Source organism: Sinohyriopsis cumingii, chromosome 6 (genome assembly GCF_028554795.1).
Source record: "Sinohyriopsis cumingii isolate HCF-2022 chromosome 6, ASM2855479v2, whole genome shotgun sequence".
Classification (NCBI taxonomy): Eukaryota; Metazoa; Mollusca; class Bivalvia; order Unionida; family Unionidae; genus Sinohyriopsis; species Sinohyriopsis cumingii.
This window is the reverse complement of record NC_142966.1, coordinates 17,792,409-17,819,891: the sequence shown is the minus strand read 5'-3', so window position 1 is coordinate 17,819,891 and position 27,483 is coordinate 17,792,409. Positions and strand designations below refer to the sequence as shown.

The following is a 27,483-nucleotide window of genomic DNA, read 5'->3' as shown; positions in this document are numbered from 1 at the left end:
CTTCAAATAAACAGAAAATGGAATGGTTAAATTAAATGCATCACATATGAGATTGTCATTGCTCCTACGAATAACAAAATGTCAAACATTACATAAAGTAAAGGCATGAACAACCTAATGTCAAAGGCAGGGATGCCTGTAATTAAACTCCGTCCAAAGTTTACTGAGACGGTGCATTTGACAGATGTAAATGTTGTAATGTCATCATTAGGGAAGTCTGAAGTTAAACTTGGTCCAAACACATTTTAATGAGGTGGATCTTTTACAGAAGTCTGTGTCATAATGTCAAAGTCCAGGATGCCTGTAGTTAAACTTGGTCTAAACACAGATTATTCAGATGGTGCCTTTGACAGAAGTATATGTCATAATGTCAACATTAGGGATGCCTGTAGTTAAAATTGGTCTAAACACAGATTATTGAGATGGTGCCTTAGATAAAAGTATATGTCATAATGTCAACATTAGGGATGCCTTTAGTTAAACTTGGTCTAAACACATATTATTGAGATGGTGCGTTTGACAGAAGTATATGTCATAATGTCAACATTAAGGATGCCTGTAGTTAAACTTGGTCCAAACTCATTTTTTATTGAGACTGGATTTTTTACAGAAGTTTTGTGGTAGTTGTCATAAATAAACTTTTGTCATGGGAACTTTTCTATTAGATTCCCAATAGAAAAGTCTTCCAGAAAAACATGGAAAAAATATATTTTGCACAGGAGTACTTCCTTCATCTCATGTCCAATTACAATGGCATCAAATATACTGCAACATCAAAAGGATAAAAAAGACAGTTCTGACATAATTCCGTTAACTTTACAGCTTAGTCTGGCATAATTTTTACAAGCAGTGAGAACTTAATAATCCTCTGACAAAATTTAACAAAGCACTAATTAACAGATTAATTTAACAAAGCACTAATTAACAGACTAATTATCTCCAGCTGTTTAAAATTCATGCAATATGGTTATCATTTCAGAACAATCTGGTTAGAGATTCATTCTAAATGTTTGTATAAATAACACTGTAGACAATTCATATAATTTTTACTGCGGCGAATATGGTGACTTGTTCTTCAAACACTACAGTGCGCTTGGGAATAAACTTTGAGTGCTTCTCATATCTTTTTTCTTCTTAACCTTCTTCTTTATGACCCAGGTGTAACATCCTGGGATGGTGCAATTACTGTGTGCTGACACCATTTATTAGCTGAATCAGCTTTTGAGCAGAATTCAATCATCTGTTAACAATATGGTTTATACCAACATTTCTACTGCCAACTTGAGGAATAAAAACATATGTGTTGATGAGTTCAATTTTGGCACTTGAAGTATGCAAATGTGTTGAGTTCAATTTTGGCACCTGAAGAATGCAAATATGCAAATGTGTTGATGAGTTCAATGAAGAATGCAAATGAAGCTATGAAATTTTAGTATCTGTACTGCAAAGATGAATGGGTGCAAGGACTAGGTTCCACACGGGAAGTAACTCCTGTTTCAGACCAATCTGAGTAGCACATGTACATATACACTTTATTTATGCTAAATCATTCACTTATTACAGTATCTAAGAATATTATTTATAAACGAACATATATTTTACCAATTTTAGTTGAAAATCCTAACCTTAACTATGTAATTATGACTCGACCTTGCTAACTCACGCCTTTGTTTCTACTGTGGTCAATGCTTTTTAACCTAAATTCTTGCTAGTTATTAAGGAAATGGTGTATGCTGTATGCAGAATGATGATTCTTAGCTGCCAATCAGTTCTGTTAGGAATTTGTCCACTTCATGGATGGCATCCTGACAAAACAAAAAGCTTAAGGCAATATATCGTACAGAGCATCTGCTGAACGTTATAGTAAAAAAGGTTGATTGAGAAGCATTCTGAAACAATCAACTTGCAGTACAAGAACTTATTTATAATGAACTTGGATTTAGCATTGTAGGTGACAATAATATCAAGTCCTTTTGATAACACATCCATTGCAAGATTTATATCACCTATATAAGCACAGTGACACAAAGTATTACTTTTCTACCAATAACGTTTTGTGTTAAAGCTTTTGCAAATCAGATACTGGTAGCATACATCAATCCACAGGCTGGCACACAATGATTTCATTGTATTTTTTCAGTGGAAAAACAGGCAGTAAGAGGGATGAAAAATAGGTCTGGTATATTTTACCTCATCACATGCAGGACATCGAGGTCGAATCAGCTCAGCATAGTGGCGTTCACAGTAAAGCTTCTGACTATGCTGACAGTACGTCAGATCCACGAGTAGTTCTTCACAAGTCTGGCAGAAAAAACATGCTGGATGCCAGCTCACATCCCGTGACAACTTCGGGGCAAAGACGGCAAGGTCACCACTCTCCATCTCACCTCCACAGCCGTGACAAGTCTGAAAAGGATGAATTATAGTGTCGTCATTCATTCTTTGCACGCTGACCACACGATACTTGCAGAGTATTTTGGAACAATAAGCGAGCTTCAAACTTCCACTGACAAACAGCTTCATAAAGAAGGTATCAACAAGATTTTTAGGCCTTTTAAGTTAAAATTTCGTCAATATGTTTTTTTTTAAATTTCTTTATTTTTTTTAAATTTATTTGTCTGAAACAAACATGACTTGTTTATTAATGATACATGACTTGTTTACTGAAACCAAAAATTGTTAAAATTGAACCTAACTTAGGCTTTCTTAATGTAAATCATAAAAACAGCATTTAATCTGATGCATGAAAACATGGAGGCTTTATCCAACTTGTGGTATGCTGCAATGGTAGCTCCAACCCCGCTTCCAGCTTTCAAAACACCTATATATTATACATGACCACAACTGGTGGCTTGGACATCAATGAATTTACTCTGATAAACTAAAGAAGTGGTAAAGGACACTATTTTTGAATTGTCAGAGATCAAGTACTACGGTAATTTGTTTTGTTTTCTTGGGATGTGGGGAGTATTAATAATCAATGTAATTTTGGAATAGAGGATTCACATGAATGGTTGATAAAACTGATCTTCAGCATGAGATTTTGTGTCGTCTCACGATGATAATTATGAAGCATTGTAAGATGGTATTTAGGCCAGAATCCCCAATGGCACATATGACAATTTCCTTTTTGATAATTACAAAGTATTTTAAGTTGGTATTTGGGCAAGAATCCCTCATGGCACACATGGTAATTTCCTTGATGATAATTAAAGAGCACTGTAAGTTAGAATTTGTGCCAGAATCCCTCATGGCACACATGGTAATTTCCTAAATGATAATTAAAGAGCACTGTAAGTTAGAATTTGTGCCAGAATCCCTCATGGCACACATGGTAATTTCCTAAATGATAATTAAAGAGCACTGTAATAACTTATCATGTGCTGGAAAATGGCACTGAATCCATAACAAATACACCATTATTATTATTATTACATCCAATTATGACTATACCCAGGATGTATGATTCCAATGTTGAATAAGTTGTTGTGGAAACCATTAAACATAACACAGAATGGAAAATAGATTAATATTTTTCCAAAATGATTTAAGAAACAAAGCAAGAATAACCAGATACAATTTAATGAAACCCCCCAAAAATTAGGAATAATCAATATGAACATAAAAGTACTTATTGGATAACATATTGTACAAAGTTAAAGTTAAAAATGTGCATTTTTTTCTTACAAAACAATAAAGATCGGAATCCATTACCACAAATATTAATCACGACTGATGAATCTTCAGACTTCTCTATATCAGTATGGTCACATTTTTAAAAAACACGAGATTATATCAAAGGCTGACACTGCATGGCACTAAAATATCATAGCTGTCATAGCAACTAACTAAACTGTCATTGCAATGTAGCAACTTACTAATAAAGTTCAAGATCCAAGACAGCAATGTAAAAATGTATGAATTATCAAAATATGTTTTAAGGAAAGCTAAATTTACTTTTTAAGCTTCTAATGGTTTTATGCCCAACCATAAAAATGATATACTAAGTCAAAGTACAAGTAATACTAATATAAAGTCTCATTTACTGATATTATGCCACATGTCACCTACTATCATTTTTCTTCTTAATCCCATCAGTAAACTGAATCAAATTTGTTTGGCTTTTTTTTTGGATCCAATCATTTGGAACTGTCTACCTCAAAATGTTAAAGACCCATCATCAGTGTCTTCTTTTCATCTCAGATGTTTGCAATGGATGGAATTCTGATAATGTCTAAAACAGATTACGGCAAACTTTATTGTGTTTATGTATATCTTGTATGAAACATATCTGGGTGATTACTTGTGTGTGTGTGCGTGTGTGTGAATGAAAGACAAGTTTACATTGATGCATGTTTGTGTCCACAGTGTGCTGAGTACATATAATGTGGCTTTTGTGTACATTAATAAGAAATATCATTTTGTATGATACTTGTTTCCCTGCTGCATTTTATAAATTTGTATGAACATGTGTAAGTAATTGAGAATTTCAAGGGAGACTGATTTTTGTACAAAATGTGTCACCCACATAAAATAAGAATAAAGACTTTATTTTGGTAATTAACAAACCAGAGGAAATGTAATAACTATTTATGCAAAACAGAATAATGCAAGGGAATTAATCCAGTAAATATTAATGATATGGTAGATATCAGTTCTTTCCCCTTGTCTTCAGTAAATTATGAGATGGTGATGATGCTACAGTTTTGTACTTTTGCATAGGGTTAGATTTTTAAAGAAAAGAATTTCCCTGGATTTCCTCACTGGTTGTACTGGCTATTTTAGAAAAGGACTTGTATATCCTGGGTATTGGTAAAACACTTTTAATTCCCTTTATTTTGGTGTATGATTGCTGTGTGTAATATGGGCTATAGAATCTATAGCTTGGCCTTATTTCAAATGTGCATCTATAAAAAAAACTGCTGACTCCTCTTGGTCATTTTCATAATTCATTTCCTGGACTTCAGAGGTAAATTGAAAGAAACAGAGCTGACAACTATTTAAAAAAATAAACTGTATTTGGTAATTCATCAATTGCACTTTCTGAAGCTGATATTGTCTTGTCTGGCAAAATTACTTTTCCCCATTTTAATAACTGCTCAAAATAGAGTTCTTTAGACTAATTCAGTCTAATTTTTTGAGCACATGGGTGCAGTCATTATGGTTAGCTGTGTGCTTAGATCATGTACAATTTCCACAAATACAATATCAAAAGAATCTTCATCCACAGTACAGGAAAGTAACAGATGTATGCCAACAATCTCCAATGTGCATGTTGGAAATGCAGACCACTATACCTTACTCCTGTAACTCTCTCAGAAGTTCATATCTGAAGTACAAATGAGTTTATGAAAAGAAAATACGCAGAAATGTGGATTTTTTGGCTCAATAAACTGAGAATAAAACTGAAACTTAAGAAATAACAACCACAATCAGTAAATTTTATTGTTATTGTTACCAATTCCAAAATCATAATCACAATATGTGATCTTGCTCAAGGTGCATACCTCAATAAAATGTACCTAACATTTAAATTTGAAAACAGTTTTGGGAAGAAGTACTCAGTTCCAGAGACATGATCAATATGAAGGAGATAAAGACTGAATGTTGTAATATTAAAACACGAATGCTGGGGCTTGTATGTTCAGTCTGGAATTAATGTACTACTGTACTGTAAAACTTGAACCAAAACCTTCACAAATCATTGATGCCAACGCCAAAAGCATGACTGCAATATACATGTATTGCTCCCCACTAATGCGGGTTTAACAAAATCAGTCAACAATGAAGAATTCTTGACTGCTTCAGAAAATGATCATTCTGATTTAAGCTCAGTATAAATGGCATCTTTTTGAAGATTAAATACATGTATTTTTTTGTCATCATGTTTACCTTCACAGTCCCAGGTTTGATACCAAGTTCTGATGTGTGCAATGGCAAGTTGTCACCCATCTAAGGTCAGTAGTTTCCTCTACATCAAAAACCACACCACAGCAGCATTTAATCCACTAGGAATATATTCTGTGCAGTTTTTGTCTCAACTGCAAATACATTCCATAGTTTGTTTCTCCACTTTCGAGCATGTTCAATACAATATTTCTCCACTGACAGCACATTTCAAACAGTGCCTCTAAACCAAGAAAACTTTTATCTTCTTCACTACACATACATCACAAGCAAGCGACTCTCATTTTCAAAACATGTATACTATGGGGCACACATGTCAATGCCGAATTATGTTTGGCTCAAAAAGGTTTACTTCAATGTATACTCTCATTAATTTAATACATTAAAATGATTCCTAACATGATGCAATCATGTTATTACCTATTAGAACACATTCAATACAATATTTATAAACTGAAAGCTCATTATATATTATTTCTCCGCTGATATCAAATTATACCCAGTATATTTCCAATGAGAGCTCATTCTATAGTGTTTCTCCACCGATATCACACTATACACAGCATTTTTCCACTGAGAGCTCATTCTATAGTGTTTCTCCACTGATATCACACTATACAGTATTTTTCCACTGAGAGGTCATTCTATAGTGTTTCTCCACTGATATCACACTATACAGTATTTTTCCACTGAGAGCTCATTCTATAGTGTTTCTCCACTGATATCACACTATACACAGTATTTTTCCACTGAGAGCTCATTCTATAGTGTTTATCTACTGATATCACACTATACACAGTATTTTTCCACTGAGAGCTCATTCTATAGTGTTTCTCCACTGATATCACACTATACACAGTATTTTTCCACTGAGAGCTCATTCTATAGTGTTTATCCACTGAAACCACATTTGATACAGTTTTTCTCCAATAATAAAACATTTGACCCCCTGAGAGCACATTCTAGACTTTTCACAGAAAGCAGATTCATATACTGCATTCTCTACATGAAAAAATCTCTGACCCACTGAGATCACATTCAATAAAGTATTTCTCCACAGAGATCACAATCTACAGTGTTTCTCCCATGATAAAACTTCTGACCAACTAAAATCACATTCTAAACAGGATTTCTACCATCATGAAACATGAGACTGAGACACATTCTGTATAGGATTTCTACCATCATGAAACATGAGACTGAGACACATTCTATACAGGATTTCTACCATCACGAAACATGAGACTGTGACACATTCTATCCAGTATTTCTCTAATATTAAAACATCTGACTGCCCACCAAGAGAACATTCTATATACATGTATACAGTATTTCATCCATGAATTTTTTTCTCTCAAAAAGCTGGGGGTGAATTTACATGTATTATCTAAAAATAGTAAATATTTGTCAAAATTTAGTAAAGTAAAACCTATTATGACAGACCACCCCTTCTGTCAACAAAAAGTGGTCTCTTAGGACAGGTGGTCTCTCATAGCAGGTTTGTACAAAAAGATGAGTTTTCAAGGTCCAGTTTCAGAACAAGTTCAAGAAAAATAACCACAATCACTGTACATCTATTCTATTCTTTATTAACAACAAAATTATATAGCAATAAAGATATACTTCTATCATTAAACATGAAATCCCATTTACATTTGAAGATCACATATTTGAACTTATTAAATTGTTTCTGATTTACTTGTTTTCCTTTATAACAATCTAAATTTGTTTTACCAACATTTAAACTGCTGCATGTAATCATGTAACATTGGGGGGGGGAATACAACAAATATCACATGTCTTGAACACTATCAATCGAATCCCGCAAATGATTCTCTCTTTCTGGTTTAATAGACAATGACCATATTCACCCCTGGCAATACAGATTAAGTCTATAGACAAACAATATATATGCGACGACTATGTCAACTTTGGCACTACAACGGCAATTTGTGACATGTACATTAGCCTGGTTTGCGGATTGTAGCATCTATCACTGGTAGCAACATTCCTTTTTTTTTAAATATTCCTTTTATGTTTGTTTTTTATCAGAACGATAATTACTAATCAAGCAGTCATTGTAACAACTGATTACATATAGGTCAGTGGTGTCTGTTCTCACTATACAATCATTGATAGGGATGCCGGGTCCTAAAATAAGACCAGGAAGCAGGCTAAGTGCAGGAATAATTAATCTGGTTCCCTGCTTTTTATGCTCCCTGTGTTGCTCACCCCTATACTAATAGCGAGAACAATGCAGGGAGCATACAAAGCAGGGAAACAGACTAGAAAATAATCTACATATACTTTAGTCTGGTTCACAACAGAAACTATAAAACACTATAGGCATAGCTAAAATGACTCAGACATCGGTAGCCAGTTTATTATTTTTTTTTAAAATTAAAATTTAGAATGGTATGAGTGGCTGTTTTTACAGGGATTAAATAAAGGTCAGTATATCCTTGTTTCTGCAATGGGGTCATTCACAGCAGTGTCGAAATGCATATTTTGCCAAGACATCACAGTCACTGGTCATGTTCAGCAGGCACAGGTGCTCAACACGAGCTTGATGTTGAGAAAGAAAACAATAATCTGAAGGGAAAAAATCATACAGTGTGACAAAAATACCTTAGATTACCCCCCATGACCCATTCTGACATAGGACACTCTCTATCATACTATATAAGAGAGACGGTACGTTAACTTCCAAATACCTGGCTCCACCCATGACCCTCGATTTCCTTCCGCTACTTCCATCTTTAAAGGCACACAACCATACTCTATGGCTTGTTTTACTCCTGAGATAGTTTTCTATTCATCAAGCCATCACTGACTTTTCTGTGTTGTTCCAAACTGAAGTTATGGGCTCCAAAGCGTGCGTTTTCGTGAATTTTGCCTGCTGGGACAACTTTGAGCTCATGTGACAAGCAGTGAAAAGAGGTACATATACATGCTTGCGACTCTAAAATACATCCCTTCTTTAATTACAGAACAATGGTAGATGCAAAAGTAAGTTTTTACTTATCATTAACTCGATTCAACTTTAGGAATCCTGTTCCTTGGAAGAATTAGACATTATCTTCTTCACTACACATACATCGCATACAAGTGACTCTCATTTTCAAATCATGTATACTATGGGACACACATGTCAATGCCGAATTATGTTTGGCTCAAAAGGTTATACTTCAATGTATACTCTCATTAATTTAACACATTAAAATGATTTCTAACATGATGCGATCATGTTATTACCTCTTTATGCCTGGGTATAAACGGTTCTCTTGATGCATGTATGTTATTTAAGTATAATCTAAGGTATTTTTGTCACTCTGTATGATTCTTATCCTTCAGATTATTGTTTTTTCTTCTCAACATCAAGCTCACTTCGAGCACCTGTGTCAGCAGGTGGTTGCTCATAACATAGCGTTTATATAATAAAATCGATCCATGCATTACGATTGTGGTCAGAAATGACTGGTGGTTGCACATAGCAGAGGTCGCTCATAGCAGTTTTTACTGTAAAATATTTGCTAAAATTCTGCAAATAATGGAGTGTGCTTATCATTATGTATGGCTTACTATCAGATAAATGTTGTAAGTTATAGTAACTTGTTGTGCAATCATCTTAATATAAATAATTTCTAAATAATATGTCAAAATAAAAGAAAGGCAAGAAAGGCAAGAAAGGCGTGTCTTACATAACTATACATAATGGCACAGGTGTTCATTACAAAGAAAATTAGGAGTCTAACTTATACTGTTACAAGTTAGACTCCTAATTTTCTTTGTCACGAACTCCTGTGCATAATGGCATCAATAAATTTGGTGAGTTTAAAAAATTCAACATATTTGCAAAAGTAGAATGTTTTGATTGGTTTGCATTATATGTTATGATCAATCGAGGCAAAACACCTTTGCAGACGTTGCATTACTAAATTTTATGTTAGTCCACATTTTTTCATTGAATAATTATAAAGAAAATCTGATAAAACTACATCAACATCTGCTTATGGAATTCCAGAAATTTGGAATTTTTCAAGAGACCTTCAGTATATAGCTCTTTTAATTTCCAAAGCTTTTAAATATATTTAGATTTCGAGGTTAATATTGTTAACTGATATACAGTAAACATGGGAGTGGACAATTAGGCATGGTTTCCTGCTCCAGCTTTAAAGTAAGTAATACACTAAAGAATGAAAACTCATAATATGATATTTCTTAACACCAATTATGCTTCATTTTCTTTTCTTAATTGCTTCAAATGGTGTGCACATACATAATGACTAATTCAAGTCTATGAAGAATGCATAGATGCCACATTCTCATTATGTCAAGGTAAAAATGCCTGTTTCGTGGGTATCATCTGACAGAATTAACAGCATACAATTTTTTTATTTAGTGACTGGAAATGAGGTTTAAAGCCAATCATTGTGGTGAGGGGAGGGAGAGGCATTGAAAACTTTTTTTATATATTGATAACAACATCTTCAGTAGTTATAAATTGCTAAGAATAGAAAATGTGCATGATGGTGAAAGAAGACTGTACAAAAAGTAAATATTCCTGCTTAATGCTCACGTAAAACTATCCTCTGGGCAGCTTATACAGCTGACTGTCCTACTGCTGATTAAAACACAAGGTGGTCTAAAATAAAATACCTACCAGTACTTTATTGGCTAACAATAATTTGGGTGATGTCATGTTAAGACCTATGAACGCAACTGTGGTAGAGTCCATTATGCTAATTTGCATAAGTTAAGTACACACATGGAACAACCCAATTTATTTCAAGTTAGGTAAATCATAATAGAGATGTGTGCTGAAGAACAAAGGTAATTATATCTCTACTCTGAATAAGAATGTTTAAGTCATCTTTGTCAAAGATTACTGGTAAGTTTCAGATCAGTAAAAATGTCTTGTCAAAGTCAGATTCGTCTACCCCATGTATAAAATGAAACATGTGGTTACTCTGGTACCTGGAATAGTGTACAAGTGATTATTTTTTTTGATGGCAAAATGTAGGTTTTTTGGTGTAATTCTAAGCAAATCTGTTTTTTATATTTAAATTTAAATTTCTAGTAATTTTCTAAAGGCTTATATCAGTATAAAACTAATTTTCAATAACCCACACACATTACTCCTCCCCCTCCTTGGAACCTGAAAATACTTTTCAAGTCTCAAACCTCCCAACTCCATCCCCATCTGTGTGTGTGTGTGTGACTTAATGGTAGATCAGCACAATCATGGTTACATAGAGCACAGTCAAAGGCACTGCCAAAATCCCCAGGAAGACAACTCCTCTTATAAAAATAGCAGGTTTTGTACTTTATGTCAATACATTAGATCAAGTGTATTGCTCAGCGACACATCACAGTAGCCAACCTAGGCTGATGTGATGGTGGGATTTAAACCCCCACTCTTCTGGACATAAATCCTGCATGCTAACCACTAAGCCACCATGGGTCTCAACAACCAAAAGCATATATCCACCATGACGCAATAAATAAAAGGTAAAGAAGATGCAAAAACTCAACAACAAAAAAACTCCCACATACAAAGCAAAGATAAAGGCAAAAACGAGTTAAACCCTTAGAAAACAATGGTCAACATATCTCTGTACAAACTGCAATCTTTTAAAACTGAAAGCCCTTTTAACTTGGACAACAGTCACAGGATGCATGCATGAATGACAGCTTGCGTGAATGACAGCATGCATGAATGACAGCTTATGACACAGTACAACTGATTCCAGCCTAATCAACATCCACAAACCAGCATGGGGTGAGTGACATTATATGCTCCTTCTCCAGTGTGTCACCTCACTGAGTCTCATCTTGCAACATATATTTGGGTGTTTACATCCTCTTCTACATATTCAACATTGTTTTAGCAATGTTCATATAACTCCCCTTTCCTTTGTTTAGTTGGAATTGCTTTCACTGTTCCTTCTAAACTAACAATGTTCTGTGGGGTTTTGCAGCAACTTATTCCTTCAATGCAATCATAACACTTTCAAACTAAATTGTAGCCATTACAGTAAACACTCATGCCTACTTAGCTACTGCACAAAATCTCAGTGTTTACAAAGAAAGTGAGTTCGTCATCTGATGGACTGGTTATAGTCTGGTATCCTTTCTAATACATCTTGTAATTCAATGGAGAGAAGCCACAATGGCTAACATAACATTTCTACTTTATGGAGACTGGACACTGACTTGAGCAGATCATTTCAGTGCTTCTTAGCTGTTGGCTCTTGTAAACTTGATAATTATCAGTGTTAATAATGACCAATTATTGTCATCAAAATGACATAACATCTATGTAACACACAGTGGTAAGGGTCACTGGATTACTTACCTCTTTAGTACAGTTAGGTACTTTACTGACATACTGGAACAAATGTCAATGTCAGTCATGAGGTGTAAATTTGACATTTTTTATGCTGACCAATGACTATGTTAGAGAGGTAGCCATTCTATTCAGGCTTTAAAAAGAGACCAACCACTAGTAAGGGAAGCCATTCAAGAGGGTGACCACTGTATATCAAAGTCACATGTATAATGTCCCACAAACATGTTGTTGTTGTTGTGGGGTTTAACGCCATTTTTCAGCACACGATACGCTATACATGGTGGCCAGTATTAATGGTGGAGGAAGAACCCGGAAACCCCCCCATAAAGAACCACCGACCCATGAGAAGCTACTGGCAGGCTTTCTCACATACCCACATTGGCCATATCTGAGACTCAAACCCATGCAGACAGAGGTGAGATGGCAGTGATCCGTAATGGAGAGCACTTTAGACCACTCAGCCACTCGAGGCACCTCCCACAAACATGTCTAACAGTACAGAGTGTATCTATATATACCACATGCACTGTGTCATACAAACATGTCTAACAGTACAGAGTGTATCTATACCACATGTACTATGTCCCTTTAACAAACTCATATTATTGGTATAGTGTCTATCTTAACCACATGTACCATCCCCATAACATACTCATATTATTGGTATAGTGTCTATCTTAACCACATGTATTGTCCCCATAACAGTCAGATTATTGGTATAGTGTCTATCTTAGCTACATGTATTGTCCCCATAACATAGTCAGATTATTGGTATAGTGTCTATCTTAACCACATGTATTGTCCCCATAACAGTCAGATTATTGGCATAGTGTCTATCTTAACTACATGTATTGTCCCCATAACATAGATTATTGGTATAGTGTCTATCTTAACCACATGTATTGTCCCCATAACAGTCAGATTATTGGCATAGTGTCTATCTTAACCACATGTATTGTCCCCATAACAGTCAGATTATTGGTATAGTGTCTATCTTAACCACATGTATAGTTCCCATAACATACCCAGAATCATCATTACAATGTTTATCTAAACCACATGTATAGTTCCCGTAACATACCCAGATTATCAATACAATGTTTATCTAAACCACATGTGATATGTCCCCATATCACACCCAGATTATCAGTACTGTGTCTATCTAAGCTACATGTGCTATGTCCCCATATCATACCCAGATTATCAGTACTGTGTCTATCTAAACCACATGTGCTATGTCCCCATATCATACCCAGATTATCAGTACTGTGTCTGTCTAAACCATATGTGCCATGTTCCCATATAATACCCAGATTATCAGGAGTGTCTTTCTAAACCACATGTGCTATGTCCCCATATCATACCCAGATTATCAGTACTGTGTATATCTAAACCACATGTGCTATATCCCCATATCATACCCAGATTATCAGTACTGCGTCTATCTAAACCACATGTGCTATGTCCCCATATCATACCCAAACTATCAGTAGTGTCTATCTAAACCATATGTGCTATGTCCTCATATCATACCCTGTTTATTATAAGTACATTATCCATCTAAACCTCTATCTAAACCACATGTGTCATTTCCCCATAACATACTCAGATTGAAAGTACTGTGTCTCTCTAAACCATGTGTGCTATGTCCCAATAACATACCCATATTATCAGTACTGTCCATCTGAACCAGGTGAGCCATTTCTTCATAACATACCCAGATTAACAGTAGTGTATCTAAACCACATGTGCCATTTCCACAAAACATATCCAAATTAAAAGTACAGTGTCCATCTAAACAATGTGTTATGTCCCCATAACATGCCCAGATTTTCAGTAGTGTCCATCTAAACCACATGTGCTTTGTCCCCATAACAACCCATATTTTCAGTAGTGTCTCTCTAAACCACATATGCTTTGTCCCCATAACATATGCAGATTATCAGTATTGTCTAAATAAACCACATGTGCCATGTCCCCATAACATATCCAGATTATAAGTGTTGTCTATCTAAACCACATGTGCTATGTCCACATAACATACCCTGATTATCAGCACTGTGTCCATCTAAACCACATGTGCTATGTCCCCATAACATACCCAGATTAACAGTGCTGTCTATATAAACCACATGTGCTATGTCCCAGTAATATAAAAAGAGTATCAGTACAGTGTCTATCTAAACCACATGTGCCATAACAGACCTTGAGTATTATTAGTACAGTGTCTATCTAAACTACATGTGCCATGTCTCCACAACAGACCTAGAGTATTAGTACAGTCTATCTAAACCACACGTGCCATGTCCCCATAACAGACCTAGAGTATTAGTACAGTGTCTATCTAAACCACATGTGCCATGTCTCCACAACAGACCTAGAGTATTAGTACAGTGTCTATCTAAACCACATGTGCCATGTCTCCATAACAGACCTAGAGTATTAGTAGTGTCTATCTAAATCACATGTGCCATGTCCCCATAACAGACCTGGAGTATTAGTACAGTGTCGATCTAAACACATGTGTATGTCCCAATAACAGACCTAGATTATTAGTACAGTGTCTATCTAAACCACATTCAAACAGTCATTTATCCCAGGTTTTTCATGTTCCCTTGCTGAGATCAGAAATAAGTTGTACAGAAATCTCTGAATTACAAATTAATCATTTAACTTCACCACTGGCTCATCTCCTTAATTCAACTTACTTTTGTTTTGTGTTTTTAAATATTACTTTATAATGCAGTATGATAAAAAAGAATTTGATGGAATTAAATGACAGTCAGTTTTGTTTATCTGATGATTGAGTTTGAATTTTCTACAGCCACAATCTGTGTTGGACTAATAACAATGGGCAAGTTTTGATAACTCTAATGAGATTGATAATGCTACTCAGCAAGTGATCCTGAGCATACAAAGTGTTAATACTGGGTGATACTGTTTGTATGAATTGGGATTCTTATGGAAGATTTTTGCTTTGTTAATTGCAGTTTATACTGTATACAAAAGAACTGCATGCTCTGAGGTGAATAACAAGCTAAAATTGATTGTATGATCCTGCTCAAAATAAACATTAATTCAGGCACTCAGCTGCCAAAGTTTTATACCAAATTGTGAGTGTTAATCATTCAAAAATTGGCACTTAACTTTCAACATAGATCCAAGGAGAAAAATCTGATAAATTCACATGATAATGAAAGTATCAGCACAGTAATATCAACAATTACGTACAAGAGTCTCTTTTGCTGAAAGTGTGCCAACATAGGAAGAAGAATATGTCTGACAGCATGCGGGTGAAGCAAAGTAACTCCAAAAAATAACTCCAAAAAATAACTCTAAAAAATAACTCCAAAAACTAACTCCAAAAACTAACTCCAAAAAATACTGCTAACAAAGTGTTACAATTTAACCAGGATATAAAAAAATAATAAACAACCAAGGTATAATTGTACTCCTGCATAAATTGCTAAACAATTTACAGCTGGTTTTACAAAATCAATAAAATGGAAGATACTGGTAAGTGGTAGGACACATAGTGTCACATTATAGGTCTTGCATTTGGGTCACTTTTTAGGCCCAGGCACATTATCCATGTTCAATGAAGACAGTTTACCCAGATCCTGTTGCCAGAAAATAATAACATATTGAAGCAAAAAAATACAATTTTATTTTTAACTTTAACAGATGTCATTTTACAACATGCCATAAAACGGTCCAAGTGAGCATGACTGGAATTTTGACGCATGAATCTGTCATGAGACAATCAAACCGATGCAAAAAGCAAATACCACTAGAAAACCTGTTCCTTTTAAGAATAAAAAACTGAAATTCTGCTCATATTCAAACCTCCAAATTATGAAAATAAACTGCTATGAAATTTAGTACTTACAACTCATTCTGTATAAAGAAAAAAAACTGAATGTTAATTTCAAGCATGTTCATTTTTCCAAACATTTTATCATCAAAAATATTTTGTGAAGTATTTCAATCCTATATAAGATCTGATTAATATTTATATTACAATGAATATAGTGACAAAACTAGTTCAGTGACATCCACTTTGTCCATTCTAACATACTTACTATGGATGAATCTCACACATGATTCTACCTGTGAGAGTAAGACAAAAATACTGTTTTAAAGGCCATCTGCCACACATACTGTTTTATAAATCACATCTACTGCTTTTGAAACTTAAAATATTTTTTTTGAATTAGAAAAAGAAACAGCATTTTTATCCAATCTGTCCACACATTACAGAAATCAGTCACAACCAGTCAACATTGGGCCCAAACTGTTCCAACAGTCAATGCAATGATGCATACTGAGTAATCCAATTAACGATTGCTACACAATGACTTACATGTGTACACAACAAGCTTTAAATTTATTACGTTATTGTTCTAGATTGAAGAGTTTAAGGACAAAGACAGGATATTCATTTGGTGTTATAAGTAAAAAAGGGATCAAAGGTGGTTCATTTGAGTCTTTATTAAAAATCAGCATACCTATGGCCCAGGTGAGATGAAACGAAAAGGCTGACCAAAACATGATTTCATCAGAAACTCTTGCCCAAAATAGATCTATTTTGATTCTTTCTGTTTTGTATAATTATGAATGTACTTTTCAAGATGTTTTAAGACACATATTTAAGGGTAGCTCATATATGAATTTGAGTCATGTCAAAACACCAAAAGATGTTTTATCATAATGATAAAAACACCAATTAAAAATATTAAAAGTTAAACAATGCTTTAAATTGATGCAAGTAGCAAAAGTCCCGTGTTTGCATTGCATCTTTCATGCAAAGTGGATTTTAAAATAGTATATACACGAAGAAATTACATCACCAGGCAAATGCATACATGATTCTTATGTAACAAAGACACCCATTTTAAAGGTCTTGTTTGAGACTGAATTGAAAGTGGTACATGCAAAAACTTTGTTTGCAAATTTTGTTGCAAAGAATAATTTACCATAATAATTTCTCATTGCAGATCATTTTAGAAAGTTGTTAGGTATGTTTCCTGACTCCGAGATTGCACAGAAATTTGCATGCCATCACACAAAGACGTTGCACACTGTCACTCAGGCCCTACCTTCTAAATGGAACAGAAAAGTTTAAAATACATGTAGGAGTCAGTGTGCATCATTAATCAGTTTATCATATTTTGGCCCGATTCCTTGGTATTTCAATATGCAACATAGCACAGGTGTAATAATCATCTGATACAGGATCCAGATTATTTAAAACTCTGCAATTTGTTTTTCATATTCAAAACTTGTTGTTTACTGAAGGATCCCAAAAATACATGCTTGATTTTTTCATTCATTTTAAAACATATCAATCAAATTTATGTTTATAAAAACCCAACTAATTTATAAGAAATTCTGAACTCTTTTGATTGGATGTCCTGGTTCTGTCATAAAAATATATATTTCAACATAAACAATTTCTTGTTGTAAAATATTTGAGTAGCTTTCTTCTTTCAGCAAACAAATTTAATTCGTTCAAGTAAATCAACTTGTTCTTGCGTAATTGTTTCCAAAAAATATTCCTGGACAGATGGCTGAATGAGTAAGTGAATAGACAGATGTACATGATGACTGCAAGATGTCTTCTGTAATATGACAAAGAGAAAAAACTTTTGAAAGTTAAATTATATCTGTTTAGTCATATGGGGGCAGTAAAATCAAACCGATCATATAATTTTCATTTTGTTAATGTCAGGAATAAAAGTTTTTGGGTATAACAGGTTTGTAACCTGCAAAAACTATGTATGACATGCAAGGGAAACAAAATAGTTGTTCACAAACAATCCCGCTTCACGTACATTAAAATCCTTTTATTTTTTATATATCAGTTCTAAGTCTTCAGACCAAAATCACATTATGGACTAAAATAAAGGTTACAAATGATTTGCCATATAACAGAAAAACAACCACCATATGATGATATCATCCACACTAATATTGATACATAACTCTGCAGATGTTTCTTATAACGATAATGTCTCTAGGGATTCTATTTACAGTGTTGTATCATATGACTTTCATTTTTGTTTAAATTAAAGTTGTTGTTGTTGTTGTTGTAGGGTTTAACACCATTTTTCAGCACACGATAGGCTATACATGGCGGCCAGTATTAATGGTGGAGGAAGAACAAGGGAAAACCCCTGAAAGATGGAGAGCGCTTTAGACCACTCGGCCACTCGGGGCCCCGTTTAAGTGAAAGTATTGACACAAAAAGAAATCTGATGCAGGAAAATTAATCTGGATTAAGTGATAAATCCTGTGCTGAATCTGTCTGTCAGACACATCTTTTGTCTTTTTAACTTGAAGAGAAAATAAGATTTTCAATTAAATATAAATGTGTCCACATTATATGGATGTCCTCACCTCCCCACCCACCCCTCCCCTTTGCCAGAATGACTGTTGCATACAGACAAAAACATTAGTGCCGCCAGAATGTATACACATATAAACCTGAAAATGAAAATTAACATGGATTTAAAAATAATAAATGGGTATAACTGTAGAAAAACATCAAAGCATGACATAACAGAACATGTTCAACTGATGTCAGCAGAATCCGCCAAGTTTTGAGCAGTTCATCCAAAGTTGAGAGTCTAGTTACACACACAGGAATAATCATATACAGCATATTATGTTTAACACCAGAAAGGGGAATAACAACTGCATCAGAATATGACTAAAGGATGACAGGCATATGCTGGTCTCGTGTAAATAATGTCTGCCAACTTTCAGGGCAATTCATCATAAGCTGTGGATTAACCTGTTGCACACACAGTAATTATCAACTATGGGATAATTATTAACACCCAGAAAAGGCCCATAACTCTAGAAAATGCATCCAAGCAGGACAGAACAATAAGCACATATTGGCAAGATGTCAGTAATATGTTCCAAATTTCAAAACAGTCCAGGAGTAGTTGCACACATAAGAAATGTGGGACATATTGGACTGAATGCTGCACATCTATGCCACAGTCATGATGGGACATAAAATTATAGTTCCTATCAAGATTGATTAACTGGTGATTAATGTTACCTTGATGCATGCATGGTTATATCATGCCAAGGCAAATGAAATAAAGATTCATGCCCAGAGGCACTCCATGGCAGTCAATCTGGAATGGTGTGGGCAAGATTCAAACCCATAAAGTCTTGGTCATGAGTAGTGCATTGCAAATCACTGAACCTCAGCAACTCTTCCCAACTACAAAGGATGTGCATGCAAGTAAATATTGAGGCAGGTAGAAGCCTGTCCAATTCATATATGTCTGCATTCATGTACAAATAACTAAAGCTGCAAAAAATGTAATATTTGCCTGGAAACTCAATTTTCAAACACCCCCCTCCCAAAATCTTAATATCTCATTTAAAAACTAACAAATAATTTACTCGGACAGCAAATTTGTCAACTAGTTCTGACCGCTGGCACTGTCTTTTTTTTCTGGCTCATACATCTTATATTACAGGCACTGTCTTGAACTGTATACGGCACATAGGACATATTTCTACTTGCAAGTCGAGAGATGGTGCAATAAAGCTGTAGGCAAAAATAGAAATATATGATTTAAGATTACATCCCAATACATTAAGTTAGTGTATCACTATTTGATGTAGTTGTGAGGTATTTCTGGAAAGCAATATAATGTAATTACAGCTGACTGCAACATTCTAGCAAAGAGCTGAACTGGAATAGATTTCTACAAGTGTTTTAAGAGTGTTTATATTCAAACTGTATTTACTCCTTTGAATGCATGTGATGATTGTTTTTTTTACATGAGAAACCATTTAAAATTGACATTTGACTCTGTACCTATTTGTATTTCTTACAAAAATAAATTATAATATACTCAAGTAATACATTTGTACGTGACAAGTATTTTCTAATCTGAAGCAAAGATAAATGAACTCCATGCATGTGACACTACCAGTGCATCAAAAACCAGTACATTTACAAAGTCTGAACAGTTGCAATTCTTCTAAACCAGTATGTTTTTTACTTACAAATTTTTAAAGATTTAAGGTTACTGATGTAAGTGTTTGCCAAAATATATATATTTTCTTCATACTATGATTAGAAGCAATCTTTGAACCTGAATCAGATTCTGTTGGAAAATACTACAAAAATAATTAATACGAGTCAGCATGTTCTCAATTAAATGAAAAGGGAAGATCTGCGTATCTGTCTCATAGGTAACCACAAAGCTTTCTTTCAAAAACAATTCTGCAACAATTTTTAGTTTCCTTCACAAGATCACTTGATTGGTAATCACTTTTGACATTCAACGTAATTTTTAAGTTTCATACTACAAAGGCTGTCGTAAGTTTTGGGGTCAAGATTTGCTCCTTGATATTTTGTGAAGAATGGAGAACACTCTCTCTGTATTCACATTAGAATGTGGCTGTTGTTGTTGTTGTTGTTGTTGTATGGTTTAACGCCATTTTTCAGCACACGATAGGCTATACATGGCGGCCAGTATTAATGGTGGAGGAAGAACCCGGGAAATCCCCGGAAAGAACCACCGACCCTCGAGAAGCTACTGGCAAGCTTTCTCACATACCCACATTGGCCGAATCCGAGACTCGAATCTATGCAGACAGAGGTGAGATGGCAGTGATCCATAATAGAGCGCTTTAAACCACTCGGCCACTCAGGGCTACCATTAGAATGTGGCAATGACAAAGCATCTAGGCTCTGCATGCATGAAATTCAAACTTCAGTTTGTTGTGGCTGACTTTTTAAAGCTGCTGACTGCACTCCAATACTCTGGAAATGTAACTTTAATCAACTTATAGTAAAATGGTTTGCTATGAGGAATGGCAAATTGTGCTCTGCCAACAAATTTGCAAACAATCTCTGCAAGTGCTACTTGATCCTCTTTTGATCCAGTCTCAAACAAGGCCTTCAAGTGGGTGTGTTGTTACAGAAGAATCACATCAGCTCCTATGTGATGGTATCTACAGATGCCTCATGATATAATTTCCTCTCCAAATACTACTAAAAAATCCACTTTGCACGAAACACACAATGTAAACTCAGGACCTTTCTAACTCACCTGCACACACTCTGCATGAAACACACAATGTAAATAAACTAAGGACCTTTTTTACTCACCTGCACACACTTTGCATGAAGCACACAATGTAAACTAAGGACCTTTCTTACTCACCTGCAGACATTTTGAATTTAACACACAATGCAAACTAAGTACCATTCTTACTCACCTGCACACACTTTGCATGAAACACAAACTAAGGACCTTTCTTACTAACCTGTACACACTTTGCATGAAACACACAATGTAAACTCAGGACTTTTCTTACTCACCTGCACACACTTAAACTCTGATTTGCAAACATTTTTGAACTTGTAATATTTCTCTACCAGTGGGGGCTCTTTTAGCACTAGGACACAGTGCATATTTGGCATTTTGACATGAACTGATAAAAAACACAATATATGAGATGCGCTTAAATATTCCTCTTAAAATATTGTTAACAATGCAGTAACAATAAAACAATGACAAAATATAAGAATACTTACTCAAGTGTTTCTGCTGAAATACTTTTTTGGTCAGTCTCTCATTTCTATTTCACCTCCACCAAATGATGGCCAATTCTTAATCAAAGACTCAAAAGCCATCATAAAACACCCTTGACCTCTTCAGTCTTTATGACACCTTAAGAAACATCCTGCATTTGGTCTTAAACTCTTCATTTTGCAATAATAAGGTAATTAATTAACTGCATGTTATATATTAAGCCATCTTAATCCAATTGCTCAGCCATGCACCATTGTACCACTGTAACAGCTTAGACTAGGTACACAATTTTTGACTGGTTTCTGTATTGCTGATATAATTTGTAAAAAAAACTGAGAGGGAGGGTCTTCTTTTTCTGATTCCAAACTTTAAAACAATTTCTTAAGTTTTCAAAAGCAGTAGATTTCAACTAAAAAATGGTATGTGCAGGGGCAGTCAATCAAATGGTATTTCCTTCCTTCTGCTGGTAGAATCGCATATATTGAACAGCATTTTCCACTGATGTGTGTGAAAACATTAAACGAAAGAAACTGCCAGAAGATATCAAAATGGCAAAATCAGTTCGCATATTAAACACATGGCAATTTATTCATTTTTTATTATCTACTTTGGGAGCCAAAAATCAGTGCCTGGAGAGGTAAAACATCATCTAAATTTCTTTTACTTCACTGTATCAACTTGTTGAGCAGTGAAGCATTTCTAACGATGCAGATATGATGTGCAGCAGTACTTCCAGAAGCCACAATACAAGTATACTTTATTTTCCACAGTAAAATTAATACATCTCTGGCCTTCTGCTCTAGAACTAAAAAGCAAGCACTGAAAGACTCTGTTCACAATGGAAGTGTGATTTTTAATCAATCAAAACACTGAGTTCAAAGTTCCACAACAAAAAAAGGTGTTTAGTCCTTTATGGCACAACAACACAAGTAGGTTATTTTGTGCTGAGGCAACTGAAATAATGTCCCCTGCCTAATAACGCATTGTAGTAACTGATCACTACTAATGCAGCAAGAAGTTCTATTTTGAAACTGTTTCCCAAGAGAAAATGCACAACATTTCCCAAATAAAAAGGTAAATTAATAGAACAGGTATTCAAAAAAACTTAACTTCAAAATACCATTTAAAGAAATCACCTGAATCCATCCAATGTAAGACATTAAGTCATGCTGTTTATGTCCTATCTTAATAAAATAATGTTTTATATTTGCCAATTTATCTAACAGATATTGTAAATCAAAGAAAAATATCTTTGTGATAGATTAAGGAACTTGTATAACAGTTATCGTAACATAAAACTGCCACTTGAAAATTTGTGATCCCATTGTTACAACTCTGTGGTCATAAATTATGCAACAGAAAGAAGCAAAACCAACAAGTTTTGTAAAACTTAATTTCCTCATAGTATTATTATGAAGTGAATAAAAAATAATCATGAAAAAGTTCTTTTCAAGTCCAAAAGAGTGAAAAGTTCCATATAAATTTCAGGATTGGAAAGGTACTAGTCTGCCAAGAATCATGACATCAAAATAGCGGGACTATCACTGTGTAAGTGTGAATAAGGTTAGCAATATTTGCTCTTGTTTTGGTCCATTGGCTTTTGGCAGTCACTTTTACAATCTACTGATGAAACAGTTTAATTTATATCCATTGAGATGATCGACAGCAGTAGTGACAACTTGAACTTCACAGATGTAGACATATTGCTGTTGTGATGTAGGTATAGTCAAGTCAGGCAACAACAACATATATATAAAAGATGCAGAAAGCAAATGATGCATAAATAATGAAGACTTTGAGTTTGTCATATATACAATGCAAAACACCTGTTATACAACTGTCACCAGGAATAAAAACAGTGGTAAATCTTCCTCCACCCAAAACTTTATGACACTTTTGATAAGAATTTTTTTTTTGTCCCTAAGTTTTGGGACAATAAAATAACTACGATACACCCTCATTATAATTCTGTATGTGGGAGCCATGGATTATAAGGAAGTTCATTACAGATATACAGACTTTATGGAAAGACACATCCACATAGCACAATGTTGAAATAACCAGTGCAAATTTGTCTCATCTCTGTTGCTGTTTGTAAATTCACCTCTGAACCCATAATGCATATTATACATATGAGCATATAACTGACAGAGACCTACAGAGGTTGAGCTTGACTGGTTACATTGCTCTTCTTATAAACATCATATTTGACATAGCAAGAAATGATAACCAGTCACACTATGTGCAAGCATATGTCTTCATGAGAGATGTTTTTGAAATATGCTGGCGACTTTTTTGTTGAAATTCATATAAAGATCAGAATTAAAGTGGTGCTATCCAACAGCAACTGTCTTAAAATGCTTATATTTATTCATGCAGTCCATCATCGGAACCAAATAAAGTGAGCTTCTTGTAATAAAGTCAAAAGCACTGGCAGCATTGCTTGCTACAAACATGGTGATAATTAAGACAAATTCAAATTTGTATGTCTCCTGCAGGATAAAGACAGTGCAACGAAACTGAGACGATTATAAAATTAGATACAACTAATGTGATTCTAGAGTTTCTATACAGATACAAATTATGTGATTCTAGACACACTAGAGAGACACAAAATATGTGATTCTAGACACACTAGACAAATACAAATTATGTGATTCTAGACACACTAGATACAAATGACGAGTCTAGATACACTAGACAGATACAAAAGATGTGATTCCAGACATACTAGATAGATACAAAAGATGTGATTCCAGACACACTAGATAGATACAAATGATGTGATTCAAGACACACTGGATAGATACAAATGATGTGATTCAAGACACTAGATAGATAGAAATGATGTGATTCTAGACACACTAGATAGATACAAAAGGTGTGATTCTACACATACTTGAGAGATACAAATGACACGATTCAAGACACACTGGAAAGATACAAATTATGTGATTCTAAACACTGCTGGACACACTTGACAGATACAAATGATGTGATTCTAGACACACTGGAAAGATACAAATTATGTGATTCTAGACACAATAGACATATACAAAAGATGTGATTCTAGACAATAGATACAAATGATGAGTCTAGACACAATAGACAGATACAAATGACGCGATTCAAGACACTGGAAAGATACAAGTGATGTGATTCTAGACACAATAGATAGATAGAAATTATATGATTCTAGACACACTAGATACAAATGATGAGTCTAAACAAACTAGACAGATACAAAAGATGTGATTCTAGACATACTAGATAGATATAAAAGATGTGATTCTAGACACACTAGATAGATACAACAGATGTGATTATAGACATACTAGATAGATACAAATGATGTGATTCCAGACACACTAGAAAGATACAAAAGCTGTGATTCTAGACACACTAGACAGATACAAATGCTGTGATTCAAGACACCAGATAGATAGAAATGATGTGATTCTAGACACACTAGACAGATACAAAAGGTGTGATTCTATACACACTTGACAGATACAAATGATGTGATTCAAGACACACTGGAAAGATACAACTGATGTGATTCTAGACACTGCTGGACACACTGGAAAAATACAAATGATGTGATTCTAGACACACTGGAAAGATACAAATTATGTGATTCTAGACACAATAGACAGATACAAATGATGTGATTCTAGACACAGTAGATATATACAAAAGTTGTGATTCTATACACACTTGACAGATACAAATGTAATTCAAGACACACTGGAAAGATACAAGTGATGTGATTCTAGACAAACTGCTAGACACACTAGACAGATACAAATGATGTGATTCAAGACACACTGTAAAGATACAAGTGATGTGATTCTAGACAATAGATACAAATGATGTGATTCAAGACACACTAGACATACAAATGATGTGATTCAAGACACTAGATAGAAATCATGTGATTCTAGACACACTAGACAGATACAAATGATGTGATTCTAGACACACTAGACAGATACAAGTGATGTGATTCTAGACACACTAGATAGATACAAAAGATGTGATTCTAGACACAATAGATAAATACAAATGATGTGATTCTAGACACACTAGACAGATACAAATGATGTGATTCAAGGCACTAGATAGCTAGAAATGATGTGATTCAAGACACTAGATAGATAGAAATGATGTGATTCTAGACAGACAGATACAAAAGGTGTGATTCTATACACACTTGACAGATACAAGTGATGTGATTCTAGACACAACAGACAGATACAAATGATGTGATTCTAGACACACTAGACAGCTACAAATGATGTGATTCAGGGCACTAGATAGCTAGAAATGATGTGATTCTAGACTCACTAGATAGATACAAAAGATGTGATTCTATACACACTTGACAGATACAAATGATGTTATTCAAGACACACTGGAAAGATACAAGTGATGTGATTCTAGACACAATAGATAGATACAAATGATGTGATTCAAGAAAAACTAGACAGATACAAATGATGTGATACTAGACACACTAGATAGATACAAAATATGTGATTCTAGACACACTAGACAGATACAGATGTCATTCTAGACACAATATATAGATACATATGATGTGATTTAAGACAAACTAGAAAGATACAAGTGATGTGATTCTAGACACAATAGACAGATAAAAATGATGTGATTCAAGACACAATAGATAGATACAAAAGGTGTGATTCTATACACACTAGACAGATACAAATGATGTGATTCTAGACACACTAGACAGATACAAGTGATGTGATTCCAGACACACTAGACAGACACAAATGATGTGATTCTAGACACAATAGATATATACAAATGATGTGATTCAAGACACAATAGATAGACACAAAAGGTGTGATTCTATACACATTTGACAGATACAAGTGATGTGATTCTAGGCAAACTGCTAGACACACTAGACAGATACAAATGATGTGATTCTAGACACAATAGATAGATACAAATGATGTGATTCTAGACACACTAGACAGATACAAATGATGTGATTCTAGACACACTAGATAAATACAAGTGATGAGATTCTAGACACACTAGATAGATAGAAATGATGTGATTCTAGACACAATAGATACAAATGATGTGATTCTAGACACAATAGATACAAATGATGTGATTCTAGACACAATAGATACAAATGATGTGATTATAGACACACTGGATAGATACAAAAGGTGTGATTCTATACACACTTGACAGATACAAATGATGTGATTCAAGACACACTGAAAAGATACAAGTGATGTGATTCTAGGCAAACTGCTAGACACACTAGACAGATACAAATGATGTGATTCTAGACACAATAGACAGATACAAATGATGTGATTCTAGACACTAGACAGATACAAATGATGTGATTCTAGACACACTAGATAGATACAAGTGATGTGATTCTAGACACACTTGATAGATAGAAATGATGTGATTCTAGACACACCAGATAGATACAAATGATGTGATTCTAGACACGATAGATACAAATGATGTGATTCTAGACACACTAGATAGATACAAATGACGTGATTCTAGACACACTAGATGGATACAAATGATATGATTCTAGACATAACAGATAGATACAAATGATTTGATTCTAGACACAATAGATAG

General features: G+C 34.5%; 1 protein-coding gene across 3 annotated transcripts in view; it reads right to left on the bottom strand.

Annotated features, from left to right (window-relative positions):
- LOC149796437 (four and a half LIM domains protein 2-like) overlaps window positions 1-27,483 on the bottom strand; it is a 279,497-nt gene that overhangs the window by 96,325 nt on the left and 155,689 nt on the right. For all 3 annotated transcript variants that reach the window (XM_089961113.1, XM_089961115.1, XM_089961116.1), the window contains one exon: window positions 2,191-2,406. In XM_089961113.1, the coding sequence (XP_089817239.1) occupies window positions 2,191-2,406 (216 nt within the window). The remainder of the gene's footprint in view (window positions 1-2,190; window positions 2,407-27,483) is intronic.